This window comes from Vigna angularis, chromosome 5, assembly GCF_016808095.1.
Source record: "Vigna angularis cultivar LongXiaoDou No.4 chromosome 5, ASM1680809v1, whole genome shotgun sequence".
Lineage (NCBI taxonomy): Eukaryota > Viridiplantae > Streptophyta > Magnoliopsida > Fabales > Fabaceae > Vigna > Vigna angularis.
In genome coordinates, this window is record NC_068974.1 from 34,887,253 (window position 1) to 34,913,877 (window position 26,625).

At 32.4% G+C, this 26,625-nt stretch overlaps 1 protein-coding gene and 1 pseudogene across 1 annotated transcript; one reads left to right on the forward strand and one right to left on the reverse strand.

Annotated features, from left to right (window-relative positions):
- The first annotated feature begins 14,793 nt into the window (after positions 1 to 14,793).
- On the forward strand, positions 14,794 to 25,408 carry LOC108339444 (LRR receptor-like serine/threonine-protein kinase ERL1; annotated as a pseudogene).
- LOC108340530 (LRR receptor-like serine/threonine-protein kinase ERL1) lies at positions 20,316 to 22,544 on the reverse strand. Its single transcript, XM_052878348.1, has 2 exons — positions 21,554 to 22,544; positions 20,316 to 21,459 (listed from the first exon to the last, which is right to left on the reverse strand). Exons 1-2 carry the CDS (start codon positions 21,864 to 21,866, stop codon positions 20,972 to 20,974), a joined length of 801 nt encoding a protein of 266 aa, XP_052734308.1. The 5' UTR covers positions 21,867 to 22,544; the 3' UTR covers positions 20,316 to 20,971.
- Positions 25,409 to 26,625: the final 1,217 nt, after the last annotated feature.

The following is a 26,625-nucleotide window of genomic DNA, read 5'->3' on the forward strand; positions in this document are numbered from 1 at the left end:
ACAAATGAAACACAGTGTCTAAAGGTTGGCTATTTGGCCAAGTAGCTGTATAATCAATAATAAACAAGGCCTTTTTCATCCTTAACCAAAAAATGTGTGTATATACGTAGAATCAAAATCATGCTAAAACCAATTCCATATCTAGACAACTCAATATCTCTCAATCAATATATGCTCTCAACACTCACAGATCTGGTCATATCCATACACACAAATAAAAATTTTTGAAGCACAGCCACCACAAACATACATGTCATCATCCTCAAGAATCACATAACTTAATCAGACAATGCCAAATCATTAAATCAAAACACAATTGTCTTTACAACCATAAACATAAATCAACTATATTGAACATACATTACATAACATTACACTTAACAACGAAACACAGAACTTACCAACACAGAAACTTCAACAATTTCTTACAAAAACTAAAACATAAAGATAAAATTAAAAGTAACATATAGAGAAGTGAAATAGAAAAATAAAAAAAAACACAAACAAAGAAATAAGGAAAAGAAGAAACAAAATTGCAGAACGTGAGCACACCAACCAAACAACAATTCTAATATGCAAAATGATTGAAATGGATTTCCTAAATAACCTCACTCAGATTCCTCTTGTTGCAAGATCCTTAGTACTCCCTTTTCAGCTGTTGAAATTCCATCTCTAGGATCTTCCAACAACTAGAAACATCTGTAGGCAAACTGCATAAAAGAAATTCAAACAAAAGAGACATAAAATTGGCAAATAATTCCACTTTCCCTGTTTTCTGAAGTTAGAACACTCAGATTCCTCTTGTTGTGCTACCTAAGTATGACAAACTCTCACCCAATCCCTTGGTATAAGAAGTCCATCAAACTTGCCTTAAGTTCCAAAACAGTGAATCCAAACACACAACCCCATCCCTAGTGATTTGCACATTTGGTTTGACTTAGTTAGTTCCGCTACTGAAATCTCATTCCTAAGAACTTTCAATAACAACATCAAGCTCTAAAGCGTACTCCAAGACAGGCATTAAGTTCAAACTAAATCAATGGAAAGTCTAAAAAAAATAAAGCCAACTGCATACACAACAAGATTAAAAAGGAAAATTCACAACAAAGTCTAAATGAGTCATAAATGCCCAAATTGCCTTGTGTTGGAACACAAGTCCCCGGCAGCGGTGCCAAAAACTTGATAACTTTTTGGCAAGTATACCAAATCGTTCCAAGTAATATAGAGTAAGTTCAAAGTATCGTTCTCCCAAGGGACTTGTGCAACACATGACAATTCTTTCTTTTATAACTCAATTAGACATCAAAGTGTACAAAAAAACACAAGAAACTCTTTTTGGTATTTTTATCAAACAGTTGGTGTGCAAGAAATTATATTTAAAAGAAACTTTGTTGGAATTGAGTTTATGAATCATATGAAGATAAAACTCTGTACAATATATCATTATTTCATTCAAACATTCACATGAAGACATACTAGTCCTAATCCCTTAGCAACTAGTTCTAAATTAATATATCAAAATGCTAATCCCTTAGTCAATTTAACATACAATTTGCATTAAGTCCGATGTTAAGAATGACCAAGTTATTGAGTCTATCTCTAGATCCCAAATCACTTAGGTGCTCTATCTATGTTCATGTTCAAAGTTACTTTCCAGTAATAAAAAACATTCAAATAACATTATATTTCCATTCAAATAATACACCATTTCCTGTACAATATTTTACATAACAATCTACTACCTATTACAACTTTTCAATGAGGAACAACATGAATAATTACAAGATTGAGCTCATTTAAAAGTATAAAAACAACTCTTAACATGACTAAAACCCACCATGCTTAAGCATTTTTCAAACTTATTTCTAGGTAACACTTTAGTTAACATATCTGCTGGATTGTCACTAGAGTCAATCTTCACCACTTCAATAGCACCTGAATCAATCACATCTCTAATGAAATGTAGTTTAACATCAATATGCTTGGTCTTTGAATGATACATTTGATGATTGGCTAGATGAATAACACTTTGGCTATCACAAAAGATCTGTACACTATTCTGTTTGAATCCAAGTTCAAAAAGCATTCCCTTTAGCCATAAACCTTCTTTTACCCCTTCAACCAAAGCATTATATTATGCTTCTATGGTGGACAAAGCTACAACAGATTGGAGATTTGCCTTCCAACTCACAGTTGTTCCAAACAGAGTAAACACATAACCTGAAAGAGATTTTCTAGTATCAGGACGTCCAGCATAGTCAGCATCAACAAAACCTTCAATGATGGATTTAAAATTACTCTTTCTCTGATATAGAAGACCCGAGTTTAGAGTTCCATTCAAATATCTGAGAATCCACTTCAGAGCTTCCCAATGAGCATGTGCAGGTTATGCCATGAACTTACTCACAACACTAACAACATGTGCAAGATCTGGTCTAGTGCAAATCATTCCATACATAATGTTGCCTACTTCACAAGCATAAGGAATAGGTTCCATCTTCTTCCTATCATCATCAGACATGATGTCTTGACTCCTTGAGAGTTTCATGTGACGGGCTAGAGGTGTGCTCACTAGTTTAACTTTATACATTCTAAACCTTTCCACAATCTTTTTCATATAAATCTTTTGAGACAAAAATAAAGTACCTTGCAGCTTATCTTTGATGATATCTACTCCAAGAATTCGACTAGCTTTTCCAAGATCCTTCATTTCGAATTCTGAATTCAGTGCATGCTTTAGATCATTAATCATCCCTTGGTCTTTGCTTGCTACTAGAATATCATCTACATACAACAATAAATACAACCAAACTATATAGACACAATTATCATAGCTACATATCTTGAAGTTCAACTTCATTAAGAAGTCATCAAACTTCTTGTACCATTGTCTGGGACTTTGTTTTAGACCATACAATGATTTTTGCAAGAGGCATACCTTATCATCAACTGCAAATCCCTCAGGTTGACTCATATAGATTGTTTCCTCTAAGTTTCCATGTAGAAAAGCTGTCTTGACATCCAATTGCTCCAGATATAAATCAAACTGATTTACAATTGACATAAAAATTCTCACTGAACAGAGTTTCACCACAGGTGCAAAAATCTCATTGTAATCCACACCTTCGACTTGAGTAAACCCCTTTGCCACCAATCTTGCCTTAAATCGAGCCTTCTGAACTCCTGGAATCTCACCCTTCTTCTTGAAGATCCATTTGCATCCAATCACCTTTTGGCCCTTAGGTAACTTTACAAGTCTCTAAGTGTTATTTTTTCTAAGTGATTCAAGTTCTTCTTCCATTGCACACAACCAAAGCTTTTGTTGTTCACTCTCAAGAGCCTCTTTGAAGTTTCTTGGTTCATCTGGTTCATTTATCTCTTCAGCTGTATTCAAAGCATAACATATTAAATCAACTTGTCCAAATCTTTGAGTTGGTTTGGAGATTCTTCTTTCCCTGTCACGAACAAGTTGATAGTCATTGGTGGCTTGATTGGAAGATGAGTGCTCAATGTTATGTGATGAACTTTCTGGGCCATCATTAAGATCTTGTTGAGTTTTATCAATAGGAGTCTCCACCTCAAATTGTAATTTCTCCATCCCTGATTCCTGGTTTAAAGTATTCATTCCCATCCTTGCTTCATTAAAGATTACATCTCTGCTAATTATGAGTTTTGGTGGTTTTGGATCTAGCCTCCACAATCTGTATCCTTTAACACCTTCTGCATATCCAAGGAACACACATTTCTCAGCCCTGGCTTCTAGCTTGTCTTTCTTTACATGAGCATAAGCCAAAGCTCCAAATACCTTTATATTTGAGTAATCTGCAGGTTTACCACTCCAAACCTCCATTGGTGTTTTATTCTCTATGGCAGATGATGGACTTCTATTTATCAGATAAACTGCTGTGTTGACAGCCTCACCCCAAAATACTTTAGGTAATCCAACACTCAAGATCATGCAGCTGACCTTCTCAAGAATGGTTCTATTCATCCTTTCTGCAAGACCATTTTGTTGTGGAGTTGCAGCCACAGTTTTATGTCTCTTAATACCATGATTAGCACAATAGCTATTAAAGATATCAGAGACAAATTCAAGTCCATTATCATTCTTTAATACCTTTAACTTGTACTCCTGCTTATTTTCAGTTTGAATATGCCAATCTTTAAATTTCTGAAACGTTTTAGTCTTATTTCTCAATATATAAACCCATACCCTTCTTGAGTAATCATCAATAATACTCAAGAAATAGGATCCTCCTCCATGAGTTTGAGTCATAAATCTGCATGAACATACTCAAAAGGTCTTCTGGAAGTGTGCTTACCAAATCCAAATTTCACTCTATGAGCTTTTCCGAAAACACATTGATCACAAAACTTCAACTTATGAAGTTTATCACCCATGAGCAGTTGTTGATTCTCCAATTTGAATAATCCCTTCTCACTTATATGACCTAGCCTCAAATGCCATAATCTTGTCTTGTCTTCCATGGACTGACTTGCAATAAATGCATGAGATATAACAGTGGATCCATCCAAGATATACAAGCCATTAACACGACTACCTTTGGCAATTACAGATGCTCCTTTGGTCACCTTCATGAACCCATTCTCAACCTTTGTAGAATATCCCATAAGATCAAAAGCACTTACGGAAATCAAATTCCTTTTCAGTTCTGGAACATACCTCACTCCTTGTAACAACATCTCATGATTATCAAACATTCTCAGTCTAATCACTCCAATTCCCTGCACTTTACAGGCTTTATTGTTCCCAAGAAGCACTGTTCCACACTCCTTCAAAACAAGATTCTCAAAATAATCTTTGATTGGACACATATGATATGTGCAACCGAAATCCATAACCCAACTTTTCTGGGAATCATTCGATGAAGCCACCAAAACTCCAGCAGATTCATAGTCATCTGAAACCTCTGCAACATCAACAATTTCTTTCACCCGAGAGTCTTGGTCATTATTCTCAGGACAATACTTCTTAATATGACCAATTTTCTGACATTTGAAACATCGAACCTGCTTCTTGATTTCTTGCTTCACCTTGCTTGATTTTCCTTCTCTCTTCTTCCACTTTATCCTTGAGACTACAAGCCCAGAAGATATTTCTTCCATATTCTTGGAATCTTGAAGTTTCTGAAATTCCTTGGTTCTGATGGAAGTGATGACTTCTTCCAAAGTAATCACTTGATCTTTCCCATACAGTAAAGCATCTCTAAAATGCTCAAAAAGTTTTAGGCAAAGCATTTAGAACAATCACAGCTTTATCTTCATCTTCAAGTTTTACCCCGATGTTCTCAAGATCATCAATGATCTTGTTAAAATCAGAAATTTGTTCTTCAATGGATCTTGACTCCATCATCTTGAACGAGTAAAGTTGTTGTTTCAAGCACAATCTATGAGCTAATGATCTAGTCATGTATAATGACTCCAATCTTGCCCATATGCCTGCTGCACTTCTTTCCTTGGCAACCTCTCTGAGAGCCTTGTCACCCAAACATAAGATAATGGCACTTCTGACCTTATCAATCATGTTCTTCTGCTCCGCTTGTGATAAGACTGGTGACATACTTTCTTCACCCTTCAAGGCTTCATCACAACCTTGCTGAATCAAGATAGCTTCCATCTTTATCTTCCATGACCCAAAATCATTTGATCCATTGAACTTCTCAATATCAAATTTTGCTGCCATTGTTTCTAGATGAAGAAAACAGTCTTGCCTTGTTTATTCCCACAGACGGCGTCACTTGTTGGTTCAAACAAGTATAAACAAGATATACAAAACAGAGAGAACAAAAAGGAAACAGAATAATGTCTAGTAATTCTATTCACAACAACCTACAACTTACATCATTCACATTACAGTAAAATAACAAAAGAAAATAATCCTCCATAACTGTTGAGCAGATATGCACAAAAAGAAAATAAAACTGTAATGAAGAGTCAACTGCAACACAAGCCCTTGTGCTGCTCCAAGTGCTATTTTTAGACGCAGATGGAGCAGCCTATGGTTGGTAGGTTGGTTGAGTGGCATGTAATTACAAGTTTGAAGCCTGTTAAAAAACGTAGGTAGTGTTAATGAAGTCCGAGACTTGTACCTAGTCTTAAACGCACACAATCCCCCACCATTTGTGGAGTCCCTAGAAGATCCCTTTCAGACGCAGTGCACATCCTGTGGCAGAGCCAAAAAGTTTGCAGAGAGGCCAAGAAGAAAGAACTCAGAATAAGGAAAGTCCAAATTTGATAAGCTACCCTCACTGCTCCACTTGCTTTTTAATACACAAACATTTAAACCTCTCTTCTCTTCGCCACCTTCATACGTAATTTTTTAATGTGTGCTTTTTGTATTATCTTACGTAATTTTATATATTGACTAAATTTTTTTGATGTATTAGTATTCGAACCCAGCGTTACACAAACTAGTGTAGTATGTTTTATGTAACATATATAGTGGGAAATAAGCCACTTAAAAGTAATATAGTCATAGTTAATGGTTGGGTTAGATATGTTTAGAGGGGAAAAACTGTCAAAATCAATTAAACGGGATAACGTTGATTCTAATGGCAAGACATAGAGAATAACATGTTCCACATTAAAATCTGTCTTATTTGGTACTCGGTGTATTGAATTTAAGTTTGAGCTTCCTCTATATCTTGATTTATGAGAAGTGTGAATTCGATTGAACCACAACTTTGAATTTCTTTGATGAGGCGACTATGGTTTACTGTACGTTTAGATTTACGTCCAAAGAAAATGGATGCACGTCAAGCTGAAGCAACTAAGTGTTGCTTTTAAGTTAATCAATCTCTTTTTGACGTGAGTTTGCTGCTATACGTGAACACTATTCCAACATTGCTGAGTCTATTTGAGCCATTTGAAGCAAATGGGTGTTACTTGGGCTAAAAGTACAAAGATGACGTTTCAGTTTGCTATAAAATATGATACCAGATCTTAATAAACTGTAAGGAGTAGATTAACAAGTTTCCCTCTTACTTCTGCTCGATGTTTCAGTCTAACTTTCTTTCTGCCTTTTGTAGTGGTAAACTAGTGGTTAATAACATTCCTATGCTAAAGGACCATCTTTTGGAGTTTCTGGTATAACTGAAAAGCTTTTTATCTTCATTCCGTTGTTAGATACATAGCAACAATGTTATAATTAAATAGTTTTTCTTTTTTTTCCTTTGAAAATTGAAAGGATGAAGGCTATCTTTACAATGATGTTCCAAATAAAAACCAACTTTCTATTTTATACAAGATGAGAATGTAATAGATAGCTGCCAAATAATTGACATGCGGTTACAACTTACAACAACAGTGTACATGAATAAAATAATGCCTACTGTAAACCTACTCAGGCTTTTACCGCAAGCTCTGGTAAAATACCAAGCTTTTCTTATGGAAGGCTTTCACCATTATTGATGCAGGTAACAATAACATTAGAGAGTCTACATGATGATATCTAGCCTTCTTTGATGTTTAAATCATTGCTTTTAGGTCCCATCGTTCCTTTACTATCATTGTATGCAGAACAGACAGGAGCAAATTTCCAGTAACCACATTTCCAGTGTTCATCTTCAGGAGGGTAAGTTGCTTCTTGTTCTCCAAGCCAAAACTCAAGACACGAGTGAATTTGATTCGTTAGCCAGTCATGATCATATGTGAATTTATTTCACCAAGCAGTGAATGATCTTTCTAATACTCATATCTGACATGGAGCACACACAACCATAGAATAAGGTCTCATGTAGTGCAAACAAACTGCTAGTCATTCTGACTGGCAAATTTATTAACTATGACCTATCACTATTTCTTGCCTTTCAAAAATTGGGTCAAAATAAGCAATTATTACTGCCTTTACTCAAAATGTGTGTGCATGCATGTGATTAGGTGAGTCAGTAAGTAGTACACTTCTTCAGAAATTTAAATTGAATAGGGGTTAATATTATAAACATTCCACTCAAAAATCATATTTACTGAAAGCTATCACGAGTTGGCTCAGAGATGCATACCTCAACAAGAGCCGATTATGAGCAGGGGCCGGCATCCTACATGTATTTCTGTAATATCTTACCACATCATCTATAGTCTGCATTTTCCAATAACGAAATAAGGAAAGAAAATTATGTAAAAGCCATGCTGCAACTGCCAATTAGCTGAAACTTTTATAGCAGAAATCATAATGTAAAAAATCACCTACCGATTGTGGATAAAACAAAATACTAAATGTAAAACTTCTATAGCAGAATATTTTCATAGTGTAAAAAAATCACTTTTTGATTGCGGATGAAAACTACAAACTCAATGGAATTTTTTTTTTATAATATAATCAATCTTACTTAAAGAGAACACTGCCTCCCCCTCCCAAACACATTCTAATCAAGCACTTACCGAAGCAGAAAATTCAGAGTCAGCACTTGTCACTTTTAGATCTTCACATAGATTATGTTGAGGGTTTAAGCCAAAATAAGTGAAAAAAATATTAGAAGGAAAATTATCAGCAACTAAATTGTCCCACAAATACTTGTAGCACATCAATTGAAGCCTGCCAAAATTAAGAACATCCTAAGTATTCAATCCAATTATTTTAAAACAACAATTAACGGAAAACCATGTTTTTCTATTGGTTCTTATAAAAACAAATATCTTTTCAAAAATTTATATTTTTATCAATTTTTCCATAACAAATTTTCATGAAAAATAGCACTATAACTTTCTTGATATAATTCTTTATCAAACAAAAAAAGGCCGAGCTCTTATTAATTAATATTTTAATAGAGATTTTGGTAATTTTTTTTATTTTTATAGTTATATTTTACTATTAATCTAATATTATATGTTAAAATATTTTTCAAATAAAAAGTAGAAATTTAAATATAATATTAATATGATTGCTTACTCTCAAATATCAACGCATATATATGAGGCCAGCTACTGATCAAAAAATGGGCTCAAAGTAATGTTAAAGCATCAAAATAAATAAAATAACCAGTGTAATGATTAAATAATTAGTATAATATAATAAATACAAAGCAAGAAATAAATAAAAACCCTTATCATACATTTAAAGGTGAGAATTAAATTTAAAAATAAAATATAACTTACTTTTGACCGGATGTAAAAAATAAAATAAACACTGTACTTGAAATAACCTTATGTTTATACAAACTTGAAATAACTTTTTGTAAGTGGTGGAAATTATTAAAATAAATTCAGTGGCACATTTTGAAAATTAATAGATAACTAGAGAGGTAGAAAAGGTTTGTGATGTAATGCCAATGATGTAAAATGTGGGAACTTGTAAAAGAGACTCTTTTTTTTCTTATATTGCATCTTAAATGAAGATAAAAGTGTAGCATTTTATTCAAATTTAAAAGATTGTGGTTTTCAAAAACTTAAAAATAGTAGCAATAACGCATGGTCTGGTTAGTCAAAATTGTGATTAAGACATTGGTTGGCTTTCAGTGTGTAGTGAGGCATGTAAGAATAATCAAACCTTCCATTTCTTTGTTGCGGTTCAGCAGGAAGCGTATCTCGAGCGCGAGTCTTTGTGTCAATTAGTATTGGATTATGATCATTTTGTTTTAATGGCATCCGAATCTCATCAATGACTCCCACCATCCATATATCTTCTGCAAAGCCTATTCTGATATCAGAAGAATAGTCTATCATCATCACAACTGCTTTAAATCCCACCAGTGATAATTATTTTGTTAATTATCACTGTTTTCCCTTATTATTTGTTTCTTATATTTTAAATTATTCTTATATATAAATGTATAAATATTGTTGTACAAAAAAAAGGAAAAGAAAAATGTAATAATCAAATAACCCTTTTAGTTAACTAAGCCTTTTACACAGAGGCCTTCCTGTAACATTACACAGTAAGGCTTAAAATATACAATGGCAGTGCCTACGACAAAACGTCTTTGTCAGCTTCTCGGTTTACACCAGAGGGAGGCTAAATAGAGTAAACAGGAGCCAGTCGACATATTGTTGTCAATCATCAAGATAACAGATATCACAAGTCATTCATATTTCATTGACAGCTAAGTGAACATCATGGGATAGAAAAATTCCAGTGCGTTGCAGCACATGATTGTTGGAGGGAGACATGATTCTTGGATATACTATATGCAACCTAGGGCAAAGACCTTCCCATAATCAATAGAGTAAATCTCAAAACTTGACAATTCAAAATGAAGTGTGACCAATAGGTGAATTGAAGATATGAGATTACAGTTTTATCTTAAGACACAAGTAAGAAAAAAAACATTTTATGTATCTTAAAACAAATCAGAACTTCAAAGAGTGAGGCGCTGAAAATTTCTGAAGCTCTGGTGTTGGCTGATTCATAGATAGGTGTTCTTTCACTTTTACTGCAGCTTCTATGCATTTTAATCATATTACATCCAAAAATACACATAATACATATAAAAAAGGTCATAAATCCTATTGACGGTTGTTGTAGCAGATAGTGCATCCACTACACACTTAAACATCTCAAATAAATAAATAAATAGTGCAATAAATTTCAAGCATGCAAGTAAAATATCTTAAAATTGACCTTCCATGTCTCTTAGTGTGAAGTTTATATAAATCAATTCCTTCCTCCAAAACGGACTGCACTGGGTTAGGAAGGGGATTCCTGCAAATTGGGAAAAATACAAAATGAAATGTTATTAAGAGAATATACGAATTCAATCTGCTTCACTGACACAATTCCGATTCCCAAACTGAATGTGTCGCCGGACAAAGAGACTACTTTTGGCGCGATTCATCGCAATCTTGCTTCGAGGCATGAAATTCTCCAACGTTTCCTTATCTTTTTTATTCAAACCATTCTCTCCCACCGTCTTTAGAATTTTCTTCATCATTTCTTTTCCTCTGAACGCCATTTTCCCTATCACTCTGCACCGAGGAAAACACTTTAGTAAGATTGAAAAGCTTAAAAGATAATATTGAATTTCAAAATTTTGAATTTAGTATATTTTAGATTTTAATTGTTTTAATTAAATTTTATCATGCCATTCACATGTAATATATTAGCAATATTATAAATCGCACGCCATGTAATTAACATGCATGCTTTATTAGTTTACACACACTAGATAAGTAGAGTTATCTTAAAAAATGTTATTAATATTTAATCAAATTGATATTTTCAACGTATCTTTTATTAGTAAAAATGATTTATGTATTAATTGGTTGAAGTATGGTATCCTTATTTATAGATAAGTGTTGACTTAACAATGCAAGGGATAAATTGGAATTTCATTATCAAAGAAATACGGGTAAGCTAATCAATACGCGATAAGATTGTATAACACAGGAAAAAGAGTGATATGAGATCAATTTCAAGACTTATCTATAATAACACTTAACTTTGATAAGTCAACTAATTACAAGGTGAATGTGTCAATTAGCCAAATAATATAGTATTACATTGATGAATATGCAAATTAGTGATATAATAAGGTATTAACAATTTATACCATAATTAGTAAAAATAAATAAATATGTTTTTAATCCTTGAACTTGAACATAAAATTAAAATTTATTTATATTTTAAATTTTAATATATTTTTTATTTATATTTTACAAATAAATTAATATAATTATTTTAATCTAATTACATTAATTATTTACGTGTTATATGATGTTTTGAACTAAAATATATTGAATGGAATAAATAATAACTTAATACATAAATTATTTTTATACAGTTATATTAGAAAGACATAAATTAATTAGACATTATAATATTTAACTTTTTAAATCGATATAATGTTATTTTCATATTTTTAAATTACTAAAATATTTATAATTTATTTAAAATTTTATTTTAAAATTTATATTACTATTATTTAGTTATTATTATAAATAAAAATATGTATTTTTTATAATATTTTTTATTTAAATTTAAATTTTATTAAAATTATTTAATAAATATTTCAATGAGTGTGAAGATAAAAAAACGAGAAGATATTTTACACTTGTCAAATTCATACGATCTTGGTTCAGAACTTTACTCTGAAATCATCTTAATCAATCCTATAAAAAATTTTGGTATTTAAACTAAGTATTTACACACCTACATCTAACTAAGAAAAGTGTGTATTAAGATCAATGTATTTGCAAATCAATTCTTGCAATTTTTTCAACAAAACAATAAATGGAAATACTTGTACCTAGTCTTAAAAGCACACAACCCCCAACCATTTGTGGAGTCCCTAGAAGATCCCCTTCAGACGCTCTCACACTTGACAAAACCTTCATGGTATCTGAAAGCACAGAAAAATGTTGCATAGAGACATTAATTAAAATGAGAATGAAGGAGAGAAAAAAGAATGCGAAGAAAGAAGTGAGAATGGGGAAAGTGAGGTGATGGAAGGAGAAATTTGGTAAGGAGAAAGCTACCTTCCCTCACTGCACCACTTTTTTTAATACACAAACAACCACCTTCATACGTAGTTTTTTTTAATGTGTGCTTTTTTTATTGTGTCACGTAATTTTATATATTTACTATTTTTTTTATGTATTAATATTTGAACTCAGCATTATATATCTTACATAAAACATACTAGTTTGTGTAAAGCTGGATTCAAATACTAATACATAAAAAAATTTAGTCAATATATAAAATTATGTATGATAATCCAAAAAGCAGCATTAGAAAATTACTGTGGAAGAGTAAAGGTGGCGAAGAAGAGAAGTTTAAATGTTTGTGTATTAAAAAGCAAGTGGAGCAGTGAGGGTAGCTTACCAAATTTGGACTTTCCTTATTCTCAGTTCTTTCTTCTTGGCCTCTCTGCAAACCTTTTTGGCTCTGCCTCAGGGTGTGCACTGCGTCTGAAAGGGATCTTCTAGGGACTCCACAAATAGTGGGAGATTGTGTGCGTTTAAGACTAGGTACAAGTCTGGACTTCATTAACAACACTTACGTTGAATGTCACTATTCAGATAATTATTTAATTGCTTGATAAATTTTGTCACCTTTTCTTTCAACCTTTAATTTTTGTTAACTTGAATGGATTTAGAGAAGAGTGATTAAATGAATTTGAGAGGATTTAGAAATAAATTTTGTTGTTGTTTATTTGAGTAGATTTGAAGATAGGTGAGAGTAAATTTGAAACTAATTTTTTTTAATATGTCACATCAATCAAATTCTACACTAATTCTTATAAATGTTGCTTCCAAATTCATTCACTCAATCAGTTGTAAACAAATGGTTACCTCTTCTTACCTTTCCAATGTCAACATACTCTACTTTTTAGACCAAAATACTTTTATATTTTTTATTATTATATACTTTCTATTTTCAATTAACTTCAAAATTTGATCAAAACAAAGCATTGTAGAATTCCTTCGATGAATCATAAAGAGTGTTAAAGAATAAATAATTAATACGAGATGCATAATTACCAAACAAATAAGATAAATAAATGAGAGGATAAGAGTAGAAGAGGGAGTGGGGTTGAGATAAATAGGAAAATTAAATAAATTGAAGGGAGAAAAAAAATACATAATATCATGAACTTGAATCCAATGCCTATGAAACTGGCAAAAAGAAAAAACAAGAAAGAGAAAGACGTCGGTCCCTGTCATCTCAAATGAATTACTAATTTTACGAGGAATATTAGCACAGCATAGCTTTAAGCAGATCCAGCAATAATCACCTATACCTGATTTATAGCCTAACATAGGTTTCAGATATTGGCGAGAGGGAGCTACGCAGATAATGGTAATATATTTGTTTTTTGTGGCAGCTTCGGGAAACATTCGTTTCCGTTTTGAACTTCCTCTTTAATTCCTCTCGCCAATTCTATTAGATGGGTAGCTGAGATCAAGATTACGTGAATTAGAGTGTCCACCTATTTATGCCAGTTGAACCGAGTCAATTATCAGAAATTTAGGTTTAATTTGTAAAACAAAATAGGTGGATGAAGTTTGAGTCATTTAATTAAACAATTCTAAAAGAAGGGTTTCACTTATTTAAAATAAAAAAGATAAAGTTTGAGGGGAAATGGGTCATGTATGTAAGAACTGGGGACACTGATATAGATTTCTTGTTACATTATTTCATATAGTTTTTATCAACTAACAAAATAAATAAAAAAAGCATCTTTCAAATTTTTTTCTTAACTACATTCGACCGTTACTTTTGAAATATTAATTTTCACAATTAAAATCTAAAATACTAAACTTTTATATACTAAAAAAAATTCAATTTTTAAAATAAAAAAATTAAACTATTAATGATAAACTCTTTCTACATTTTCTAATTAATAATTTTCTAATTAATAAGGTAGTATAAATAGTATGAATATGCCATTGGTTTTAACTTTATTTAGGAGGAATCATTAGCATTTTAATTATCACCACCCTCCTTAGGAGGAAACATTTGGTCAAAGGTATTACTTGTGAACAGTTGACGCAGATACGTGCAACGTAAGCCGTTTCCATCATTTTTATAGCTCCACTCATGTTCTGTTATATGGAAATCCGATTGTAATTGTAATTGTAATTGTAATTGCATAAAAAGCTATGAAGGGTGCACAGAAGAAGAATACAAGTCTCAAACAAAACCCATCTTATAAATATCCTTTTATCTCTAGCCACAGTTAAGTTGAGTGGTGCTTAGTGTCACTAGGCGTAGCACCCTTTTTTGTTCTTGCTTCTTCTTTTAATTCAGTTCTCTACTTTTCTCATTGTTTTAACGAGTATGCTACATCTACTACTTACTTATGCTTGTTTTCTCATTGTTTTAACATCAGCGTTGTTATGGTCATCCTCAGGAATCTTTCTTCCAACAATCTTCAGGGTGCTATTCCAATTGAACTGTCACGGATTGGTAATTTCGATACGTTGTGAGTACGAACTATTCAAGTTATCTCTTTGCAACGACATCTTTAAATTTGTACTAAAAAATTATTTCCTCCACGGGGATATTTCAAACAATCATTTAGTTGGATCCATTCCTTCTTCCCTTGGTGACTTGGAACATCTTCTCAAGTTGAGTTATCTGCGTAGCCATGTTTGGAATATGGGCTATTTCTTCTTACTGATAGCTGATATTCATTTTGTTAGGAATCTAAGCAGAAACAATTTGACAGGAGTTATTCCAGCAGAATTTGGAAATCTTAGAAGTGTCATGGAAATGTAAGCCATTATAAAGTAAATATTATTTCTTTGTTGTTTTTTTCGTGACTATAATTCTACATGATTCTGTCACAGTGATCTTTCAAATAATGAACTCTCTCGCCTGTTGTTGGAAGTTTCGAATCTTAGTAGATTTCATTGCTAATAGGTTTGCATTTGCAGGATGATAGTGATAATGTCACTCGATTTTTAATGTTAGCGCGAGAACCTATAGTTCCAGGCACTGATAGGCCATTTAAGGTACCCAGAATAAATAGAAGAAATTATTGAATAGAACACATCATATTTCTTCGGATTCCTACATTGAGTGGTTTTATGCGTACTAATCAATATTAAATATTGCTATTTGATTTGTCAGACAAGCATAGTGTTTTCTTTAGAAGGAGGTCCTGGGGTTCTTTTCAAGGCCCTTGCTGTTTTTGCATTGCGTCAGGTTAACCTTACAAAGGTTTGTTGTCTCTCTTGGCGCATCACCTGTTATATCTTTTGAGGAGGTTAGCAAGCATGCTTTTCTAGTTATGTAGTTCATTTGTTTTTCGAACAGATTGAAAGCCGACATCTGCGAAACCAACCTCTACGAGCATCAGATGATAGCAGCAATTCCAAGTATAATTACTGAAAGTCATAGCTATCTTTTTCTGAACTCTATAATACATTCATCATTTAAACTAATTAGTTAAAAACTTAAAATCATTATTTGTGTTGTCTTAAAAAAAGGTATATAGTTAGTGATTATTATGACCGTAGTTCTTATCTTATACAGGTACTTCGATTATCTTTTTTATGTTGATTTTGAAGAATCAATGGCTAATCAGAATGCACAAAATGCCCTAAGACATCTAAAGGTGTGCTTTAATTTAATCCTTTAAAGTATATTGAAAGTATTACTGAGTAGATATTCTAAAACGGATACACATAACAGGAATTTGCTACATTCTTGCGAGTGCTAGGGAGCTATCCAGTGGACACTAGCTCGACGTGAATAATTTCCAAAAGAGGTGAGTGCCATGTATTTGAAAATTTTTTTTTGAGATTATCTTGGTTAGTTTACTGAATGTAAATGACATCCAATTTTGAAACTTTTGGTTTACCTTGATTTTTATTGCAAACTGCGCGAGCTTTATTCACCATTGCTACGAACAACTAATCCTTACAGTTTAAAATGTCATACTTGCTTTGGATTTTCTCCAACCCCTAGTGCTCGAGGTTAATATTCATTCCAGTTTTCAGATAAAAAAGATTTTCTAGTTTCAATCAAAGTAGCTATCTTTGATTACTTCATGGTTTCTTTATCTTAGTTTTGGTTTTCCTGCAAATTCAGCTGCTAAACGAGCAGAGAAATTGTATAATAAAATTAATGAAAATAAAATCAGTGTGGAGACTCTGAACCGTATTGAAGAGCACTTTTCTGCTATGTGTGAGAATAGCATCAATCTAAAGTACTATAGAATTTTAATATATATATATATATATATATATATATATATATATATATATATATAATTACCGGTATGTTATTAGATTTTTATGAATTGATTTTGTCTGAGGTTACGAGTTGCAGTTCTAAATTTAAGGTGAATTTAACGACTCTACGGTGATCATGGTCTTGACGTAATAGGAGTGGAGTAGGTCTTTAGTGTATTAATTCTTATATAAAACGATGGCATCATCTCTCTTCTTGAGATGTCTTTCTTTGCTTAAAGCGTGGAAGAAAAAAGGGAAACACACCCAAAATTAACAATAGCATATGCTCATAATTATGGTTCCTGTGACTTGATGAAAGAAACAACAAACCCAACCCATGTGCACTCAACATAGATTAATATTGCAATATAAATTAAAAAAATGAAGATGATAAAGACGTAAATGAAAAGACAAAACAGAATATAATCCTAAGACAGTGAAATGTATAAAATAAAATATACAAACAGAGAAAACATACATATAACAAGTTCACAAACCAAACAGATAAAACAAAACCACTTTTAATTCTTTAATACATACAACAGTTTTAGATATAAGTGTATTAGCTTTTTTTTTGTTAAATATTCCTACAGTTGAATAAATATCCAACATTAATTAATAATATTTACTTTTAAAATGATAATTTCACAGAAAATAAAAATAAGAATCCATATTGTATCCTATGACCGATCGTTGTCAGTGGATCGGAGACAGGTGAGGTCAACTACAGGGAGAGTTTGCTGAATACAAATTTCATTTATGGAGGACCAAATATTCCTTGTATTTGAATAGGTAAACATGTTTTACCGTAAAAATTAAATAGTTACTAATCAATTAAGAAGAACAAGAAATTCTAAACGAAAAATAAAACAGAAGTAACGAAAGAAATGTTCGGTAAATTCAACCAAAGTTTTAGCCGGATTTCATGTGGTTGTTCAATTCAACCAAACATTTTCCTCCTTCCCCACATTTCGCCTAACCTAGCTACAACTTAAACCTCCAAAAGAATATCAGCCAGTCAAAAATCTCTTCTAGAATACAATTTAATTACTCTAAACTAGGTGCAATGTGTGTCACCCACTTCACACCCTGTATATTACAAAACTTCACTTTTTATAGAGAAAGTCAGAAACAGAAAAAGGAAAAAGGGAAAAGAACTAAAAATAAATTTGGAAGCTTCGTGAAGTTTTCTCTGAAACTTGTCTCTACATTTGATTAAGAACCGTTCGCGTCTTCCTCAGTCCTTGGATCTTTTCTTCTTTCTTTCTGCCGGTTTGATTATCTCCTTCTCCTTTATAAATCAACTTGATTACGTGCACTGAGTCCTCTAGTCCAGCAATTACAGAATCATTAACTCGTTGCGAGAATCTCTTCGTAGCTCTTCGAATGAACCTTAGCTTCAAGGAGGGCTGGGCAAACCAAAGTATACTGTAGTTTTAATAAACTACAAAAACTGAACTACTTAATATAATATATAAAGGTTTAATACATTATTTGATATCAACTTTTTGGGGTTTGGTTCAAAATGATCTAACCTTTAGAAAAAGTTCAATAAGGTTCTAAAAATGTTCAATTCGGTCTTTTTCGTGGACGCCGTTAAAAACTTAACGGTGTTGATGCTACTGTAGCCAAATCTGAATGAGATGTTATGTTGGATGATTACGTGGCACTGTGAAGTGAAGTGAGTTGGAAAAAATATTTTAAAAAAATAAAATGACTTAATTTGGGTGGTAGGTTTAAGTGTGGGTTAAATTAGGCATTTCTGGGTAAAACATTGTGCTGCAAGTGGTTTTGGCTGGTGATTCGTTCAAAATTAAATTGGAAGAGGGTACTTACGTGTGTGAGATAAGTGGTCCTAATCAAGGCTAATAAGTTGATGTTGTTGTATTTGGGATTAGGGTTTAATTATATTTTGTTTGATTGACGATGATTCTGCCACCGAAACTTGTTTCTCCTTCCTGCGAAAAACAAACCAGAAACAGAGAAGACAAAGAATGATATCTCCCCCTTCCTACGAAGCCACAACAGAACCAGAAACGAAAAAGAAGAGTGTCTCCCCGTAGCAAACTTCTCTCGCGCGTGACCGAAGAACACCCTCCCAAGTTGGATTTGTTCGAGACAAGAAAAGGATTTGGGAAAAAAGTTGTTATTAGAGTTCTTTAGGTGTGAAACAAGCATTTGTGAATTAAATTTAGGGTTCAAACCTAATGCATCCAATTAGAATTCAGAAATTAATAGAAATTGATAACTAAAAGTGATTAAAAGGAAATCTCAACCCTAATTAATTATAAGTAAAAGAAATCCCCAAATCCCCAAATTCCCAACCCTAATTATCTGGAACCACACTTGAAGCACAATGTTTTACCGAGAAATCCCCAAATCAGTCTTAGATAAAGGTAATTTTGGTTTAACCCACACTTAAACCTACCACCCAAATTAAGTCATTTTATTTTTTTAAAATATTTTCACCAACTCACTTCACTTCACAGTGCCACGTAATCATCCAACATAAGACCTCACTCAGATTTGACCATAGTGGCATCAGCACCATTAAGTTTTTAACGACGTCTACTAAAAGGACCGAATTGAACATTTTTAAACAAAATATAAAGTCTTACTGAACTTTCTCAAAAAGTGAGACCATTTTGAATCAAATCCCCAAAAGTTAGAACCAAATGATGTATTAAACCATATATAAACTATATAAAAATCTAAACTTATATAAATTAACTAATAATTGAACTACTTAATGGACTGCAGAGAATCAATTGGTAATACCGTGTTTGTTTTTGTTAGAAATAATAATACTTTCTTGGAAGTGTTGAGTTTGTTGGGTTAGAAAAACTTATTACAAGATTTTTTTCTTCTGTTCAAATTTTTCACGTAATCTTTATTGCAGATATTTTATTCTGAGTTAAATATTATTTTTTGTTTTTGTCTTTTAAGATAAATTATATATTTCTAGACTTTATATAAATCATATAAATTATTTATGAGATTAAATGATAAAAATAAAATATCTCTGCAATATAATAAAATAAAAATAAAAATTGTGAGATTAAATAATAGATAATGGATACTAATTAAATAATCAAATGTTGAACAATGTATATTCTTATATTAAAAACCTAAATGATTTGGAACTATAACTATTAAGAAAGTAAAACATGAAAAATCTAACATTATAGATAAAAATTAGATAGTCAAGAATAAGTAATAATTCAAAATTATAATGATAGGGATTAAATAAAATATGCAAAATATGTATAATAAAATGTTATATCTCTTTATATAGTTGTATATATAATACAATTTTTAATTTATATATAATATAGATAATAATAATCTTGAACACATGTTTATAGATAATGAAGAAAGTATTATGTGTTCATATTTATAGTTAAAAAACTTAAATTTTCTCTGACAATTTAGGAAAATTGGAGATAAGGAAGTAATGGAAAAACCATAATTGGAGAGGAGGGACTAAGAGAAAAACCACCCGTGTAGTTCTCAAAAGTTAATTGAACTGAAAATCATTTATCAGTTTTTCAAAACTGAATTACAAAATAGTATATTTAGTTTTTAATAAAAATATATTAATTTTTTTAAGTATAATACAGTATAATTAATTATAGTTTAGCACAAATCAGTTATTTTTCCTAATCCTAATCGAAACATTAAAAAAAATCTACATTTTATCATATCATTCTAAAGTTTTCTTGCACATACATAAGAATATATATATATATATATATATATATACTACTTGGCACATCCTTACTGTTGTTGGAATTCAATTCACATAAACTGTCCGAAAAGAGAGGATGACTACCCCCTAAAGACTAATACTTGTACAAAGTACAGTGGAAATTCTCTTTACTGTTAAATGTTGAAGACTTGGTAGTCTACAAAACTATAACAATCCAATGGTTTCAGGGGAAATTATCAAATAATTTTCAAAATGATTGGAGTTCTTTCACCACCCTCTTCACTCCAACCTTTGGCTTTTTGCCTATAGGCTGTTATTTGATACAACATTCTCCAACAAACCATTGATCATTAGAGCACTTCTGAGATTGTAACCTTTCCATATGTGGGGGATGGAGGTTGTTTCCCTTTTGAATCACAAATTGTGCATAATCAATGGTCTTTGAAGGAGGAGCAAAGATGTTGCTGAGAGGTGCTGAGAGTAGTGATGCCAAAACCCTGGCAACCTCATGCATAGTTGGCCTCTCAGAAGGGTTTCTTTTTGTGCAAAGAAGAGCAAGCTGAAAGGTCTTCTTAACATGGGTCAGATCCATGCAGGTAATAGACACCTCAGGATCCACAGTCTCCATTATAGTGTTGTTATCTGTCTTAGATAATATCTGCAAGCCATGTATGAGTTCTTTTGCATACACAAATGTGTTTGGTAAGACAGAATCATTAGAAAAAAAATGCGGAAAGCACTTACCAAGTGATGCAAGTTGGAATCATTATTCACTGCTTTCTTTTCTGTTAGTAGCTCAAGTAGAACAATACCAAAGCTATACACGTCATATTTTTCATTCAACCTAGAACTTCTGGCATACTCAGGGTCAACATATCCTATTGTCCCAACCACAGATGTTGATGCATGTGTTCTTGTAGTTGACAAACATTTGGCAATGCCAAAATCAGAGAGACGAGCTTCAAAGTTCTCGTCTATCAGGATATTTGAGGACTTAATATCCCTGTGAATAATTCTAGGATTGCAGTTTTGATGGAGGTAAGCAAGTCCTTCAGAAGCTCCCACAACAATCCTCAAGCGTGCTTCCCAATCAAGTTTTACCTTTTTCAAGGGACCTGTTAGAAAAGAAAGTTAGGCCATAAGAACAATTTTTAGCCACCTTCATACAGATTTACCTTAAAAATAAGGTTCAATTGTAAGTAAATATACCATGTAGAAGATCCCACAGAGAGCCATTCTCCATATAGTCATAGAAGAGAAGATTTCCATTAGGAGTTAGAGCATAACCATGCAAAGTGACAAGATTCCTGTGTCTGATGCCTTCCAATAGTTTCAAGTTCTGTCTCAAACTCCCTTGGTTGTGTTGACGCTGGTTGTATAGTCGTTTAATTGCAATTGGCCGGGAATTCTTCAAAACACACTTGTACACGGTACCTGAGGCACCATATCCTACAATATACTTCTCACTGAGATTCTCAGTAACTCTCATGATATCATCGAAGGTGTGGATGGCCAAGCCCATATGAAGAATTACAAGTATGGATGGCCCTGAAGAGAAGGAAGAGAAAGAGAAAAACAAATGAGAATTTCGCTCACATAACAATACTAAACAGTATCATCTTGAACATACCTTGTTCAGTTCCCCTGGATCCTTTAATCAATTCCATGGATTGGGTTGATCTGTAGAGAGCAACAGTTACCATCGCCAATAATATGATGGTACCAACTATGAGACAAAGAACTGCAGCCCGCCCTTGAGAAAACCACTGAACAAAGAAGTACACAATAAGGTCCATTATTAACATTGTAGTCAGATAAATTTTACCCCTCACAAACCAATCCTATGTATAAATATAATCATCATACATATAATTGTAACTATCAAGTCATCTCAGAATGTCACACACCTCTGGATTTTGGTACGTAAGGATCACATATGGATCCTAACCAATTTCTGCATAACAATGGATTTCCAATAAAGCTGCAACATATCACATTACAAGTAGTTGATAAATGAATTAAGAAACCGAGAAAATCCTACAGTTTCCCTCAATACCTGTCAGCTGAAAACCGAGAGAAGTTCTTCATTAGAGGAATGACCCCGGATAAGTTATTATATGAGAGATTCCTAAGAAATGAAATAAAGCATTTAGACCAACCACTCAGACACAAATCTGAAGAAAATAATCAGAAAGGAGGCATTGGCTAGCTGCTAGGAATACACACAGGAAGTTAAGACTTAAGCAATTTGTAACCTGGTCTGGAATCTTCCCGCAAATCATTGTTGTTTAAAATCCTATTAGAATTACAGTGAAACGAATAGTACGTTATTTAGAATGAGTAGTTTCAAAAAAATCAACTAGGAAATACATCATTGCTTAACATACAGAGACACAAGATTCTGCAGCTGACCAATTTCTGAAGGTATACTACCCAACAGATGGTTGAATATAGCCAATATCTGAAACCTATGTTAGGCTATAAATCAGGTAGGTGATTATTGCTGGATCTGCCTAAAGCTATCCTGTGCTAATATTCCTCCTAAAAAAGTTAAAACCAATGGCATTTACTATATTTAGGAGGAATATTAGCACAGGATAGCTTTAGGCAGATCCAGCAATAATCACCTACCTGATTTATAGCCTAACATAGGTTTCAGATATTGGCTATATTCAACCATCTGTTGAGTAGTATACCTTCAGAAATTGGTCAGCTGCAGAATCTTGTGTCTCTGTATGTTAAGCAATGATGTATTTCCTAGTTGATTTTTTTGAAACAACTCATATTCTAAATAACGTACTATTCGTTTCACTGTAATTCTAATAGGATTTTAAACAACAATGATTTGCGGGAAGATTCCAGACCAGGTTACAAATTGCTTAAGTCTTAACTTCTTCCTGTGTGTATTCCTAGCAGCTAGCCAATGCCTCCTTTCTGATTATTTTCTTCAGATTTGTGTCTGAGTGGTTGGTCTAAATGCTTTATTTCATTTCTTAGGAATCTCTCATATAATAACTTATCCGGGGTCATTCCTCTAATGAAGAACTTCTCTCGGTTTTCAGGTGACAGGTATTGAGGGAAACTGTAGGATTTTCTTGGTTTCTTAATTCATTTATCAACGACTTGTAATGTGATATGTTGCAGCTTTATTGGAAATCCATTGTTATGCGGAAATTGGTTAGGATCCATATGTGATCCTTACGTACCAAAATCCAGAGGTGTGTGACATTCTGAGATGACTTGATAGTTACAATTATATGTATGATGATTATATTTATACATAGGATTGGTTTGTGAGGGGTAAAATTTATCTGACTACAATGTTAATAATGGACCTTATTGTGTACTTCTTTGTTCAGTGGTTTTCTCAAGGGCGGGCTGCAGTTCTTTGTCTCATAGTTGGTACCATCATATTATTGGCGATGGTAACTGTTGCTCTCTACAGATCAACCCAATCCATGGAATTGATTAAAGGATCCAGGGGAACTGAACAAGGTATGTTCAAGATGATACTGTTTAGTATTGTTATGTGAGCGAAATTCTCATTTGTTTTTCTCTTTCTCTTCCTTCTCTTCAGGGCCATCCATACTTGTAATTCTTCATATGGGCTTGGCCATCCACACCTTTGATGATATCATGAGAGTTACTGAGAATCTCAGTGAGAAGTATATTGTAGGATATGGTGCCTCAGGTACCGTGTACAAGTGTGTTTTGAAGAATTCCCGGCCAATTGCAATTAAACGACTATACAACCAGCATCAACACAACTTAAGGGAGTTTGAGACAGAACTTGAAACTATTGGAAGGCATCAGACACAGGAATCTTGTCACTTTGCATGGTTATGCTCTAACTCATAATGGAAATCTTCTCTTCTATGACTATATGGAGAATGGCTCTCTGTGGGATCTTCTACATGGTATATTTACTTACAATTGAACCTTATTTTTAAGGTAAATCTGTATGAAAGTGGCTTAAAATTGTTCTTATGGCCTAACTTTCTTTTCTAACGAGTCCCTTGGAAACGGTAAAACTTGATTGGAAAGCACGCTTGAGGATTGTTGTGGGAGCTTCTGAAGGACTTGCTTACCTCCATCATGACTGCAATCCTAGAATTATTCACAGGGATATTAAGTCCTCAAATATCCTGATAGACGAGAACTTTGAAGCTCGTCTCTCTGATTTTGGCATTGCCAAATGTTTGTCAACTACAAGAACACATGCATCAACATCTGTGGTTGGGACAATAGGATATATTGACCCTGAGTATGCCAGAAGTTCTAGGTTGAATGAAAAATCTGACGTGTATAGCTTTGGTATTGTTCTACTTGAGCTACTAACAGAAAAGAAAGCAGTGGATAATGATTCCAACTTGCATCACTTGGTAAGTGCTTTCTGCATTTTTTTTTCTAATGATTCTGTCTTACCAAACACATTTGTGTATGCAAAAGAACTCATACATGGCTTGCAGATATTATCTAAGGCAGATAACAACACTATAATGGAGACTGTGGATCCTGAGGTGTCTATTACCTGCATGGATCTGACCCATGTTAAGAAGACCTTTCAGCTTGCTCTTCTTTGCACAAAAGGAAACCCTTCTGAGAGGCCAACTATGCATGAGGTTGCCAGGATTTTGGCATCACTACTCCCAGCACCTCCCAGCAACATCTTTGCTCCTCCTTCAAAGACCATTGATTATGCACAATTTGTGATTCAAAAGGGAAACAATCTCCATCTCCACAGATGGAAAGGTTACAATCTCAGAAGTGCTCTAATGATCAATGATTTGTTCGCATTGAGAATGTTGTATCAAATAACAGCCTATAGGCAAAAAGCCAAAGGTTGGGGTGAAGAGGGTGGTGAAGGAACTCTAATCATTTTGGAAATTATTTGATAATTTCCCTTAAAACCATTGGATTGTTATAGTTTTTGAGACTATCAAGTCTTCAACATTTAACAGTAAAGAGAATTTCCACTGTATTTTGTAGAAGTATACTCTTTAGGGGTAGTAGTCCTTTCTTTCGGACAGTTTATGTGAATTGAATTCCAACAACAGTAAGCATGTGCCAAGTAGTATATATATATATATATATATATATATATATATATGCAAGAAATCTTTAGAATGATAAGGTAAATGGCCGAAAATAACTTATATGTACTGAATTATAGATAATTATATTATATTATACTTAAAAAAATTAATTTATTTTTACTAAAAATTAAATATACTATTTTGTAATTCAGTTTTGAAAAACTGAATTTAAATGATTTTCAGTTCAGTTAACTTTGGGTGGTTTTTCTCTCACTCCCTCCTCTCCAATTATGGTTTTTCCATTACTCCCTCGTCTCCAATTTTCCTAAATTGTGAATCAGAGAAATTTTAAGTTTTCTAACTATAAAATATGAACCCTTAATACTTTTTTTCATTATTTATAAACATGTGTTCAAGATTATGTATAAATTAAAAATTATATTATATATACAAATATATAAAGAGATATAACATTTTATTATACATATTTTGCATATTTTATTTAATGCCTATCATTATAATTTTGAATTATTACTTATTCAGACAATGTAATTTTTATCTATAATGTTGGATTTTCATGTTTTACTTTCTTAATAGTTATAGTTCCAAATCATTTAGGTTTTTAATATAAGAATATAAATTATTCAATATTTGATTATTTAATTATTATCCATTATCTATTATTTAATCTCACAATTTTTATTTTTATTTTATTATATTGCAGAGATATTTTATTTTTATCATTTAATCTCAGAAATAATTTATATGATTTATATAAATTCTAGAAATATATAATTTATCTTAAAAACAAACAAAAAATAATATTTAACTCAAAATAAAATATCTACAATAAAGACTACGTGAAAAATTTGAACAGAAGAAAAAAATCTTGTAATAAGTTCTTCTAACCCAACAAACTCAACACTTCCAAGAAAGTATTATTATTTCTAACAAAAACAAACACTGTTTTACCAATTAGTTCTCTGCAGTCCATTAAGTAGTTCAATTATTAGTTAATTGATACAGTTCAATTTTTTAAAACTGAACTATTAAATAATAGAGTTTATATATTATATTAAGTAGTTCAGTTTTTTTAGTTTATTAAAATTACAGTTAAGTATAGTTTAGTATACTTGAGTTAGGTATGTCCAGTCCTAATACTGATATTCAACTGTTAAAAATACACTCTGTTTCGTTTTAGTAATTTTTTCTCCTGTAATTATTGCTTATCCCATCACTGCTTTT

Excerpts from the sequence above, each read along its gene's own strand:
- LOC108340530 (XM_052878348.1), bottom strand. The coding sequence starts at position 21,866 with ATGGGCTTGGCCATCCACACCTTCGATGATATCATGAGAGTTACTGAG. Across the intron at positions 21,460-21,553 it reads TCTGTGGGATCTTCTACATG|GTCCCTTGAAAAAGGTAAAA; the intron begins GTATATTTACTT and ends CTTTTCTAACAG.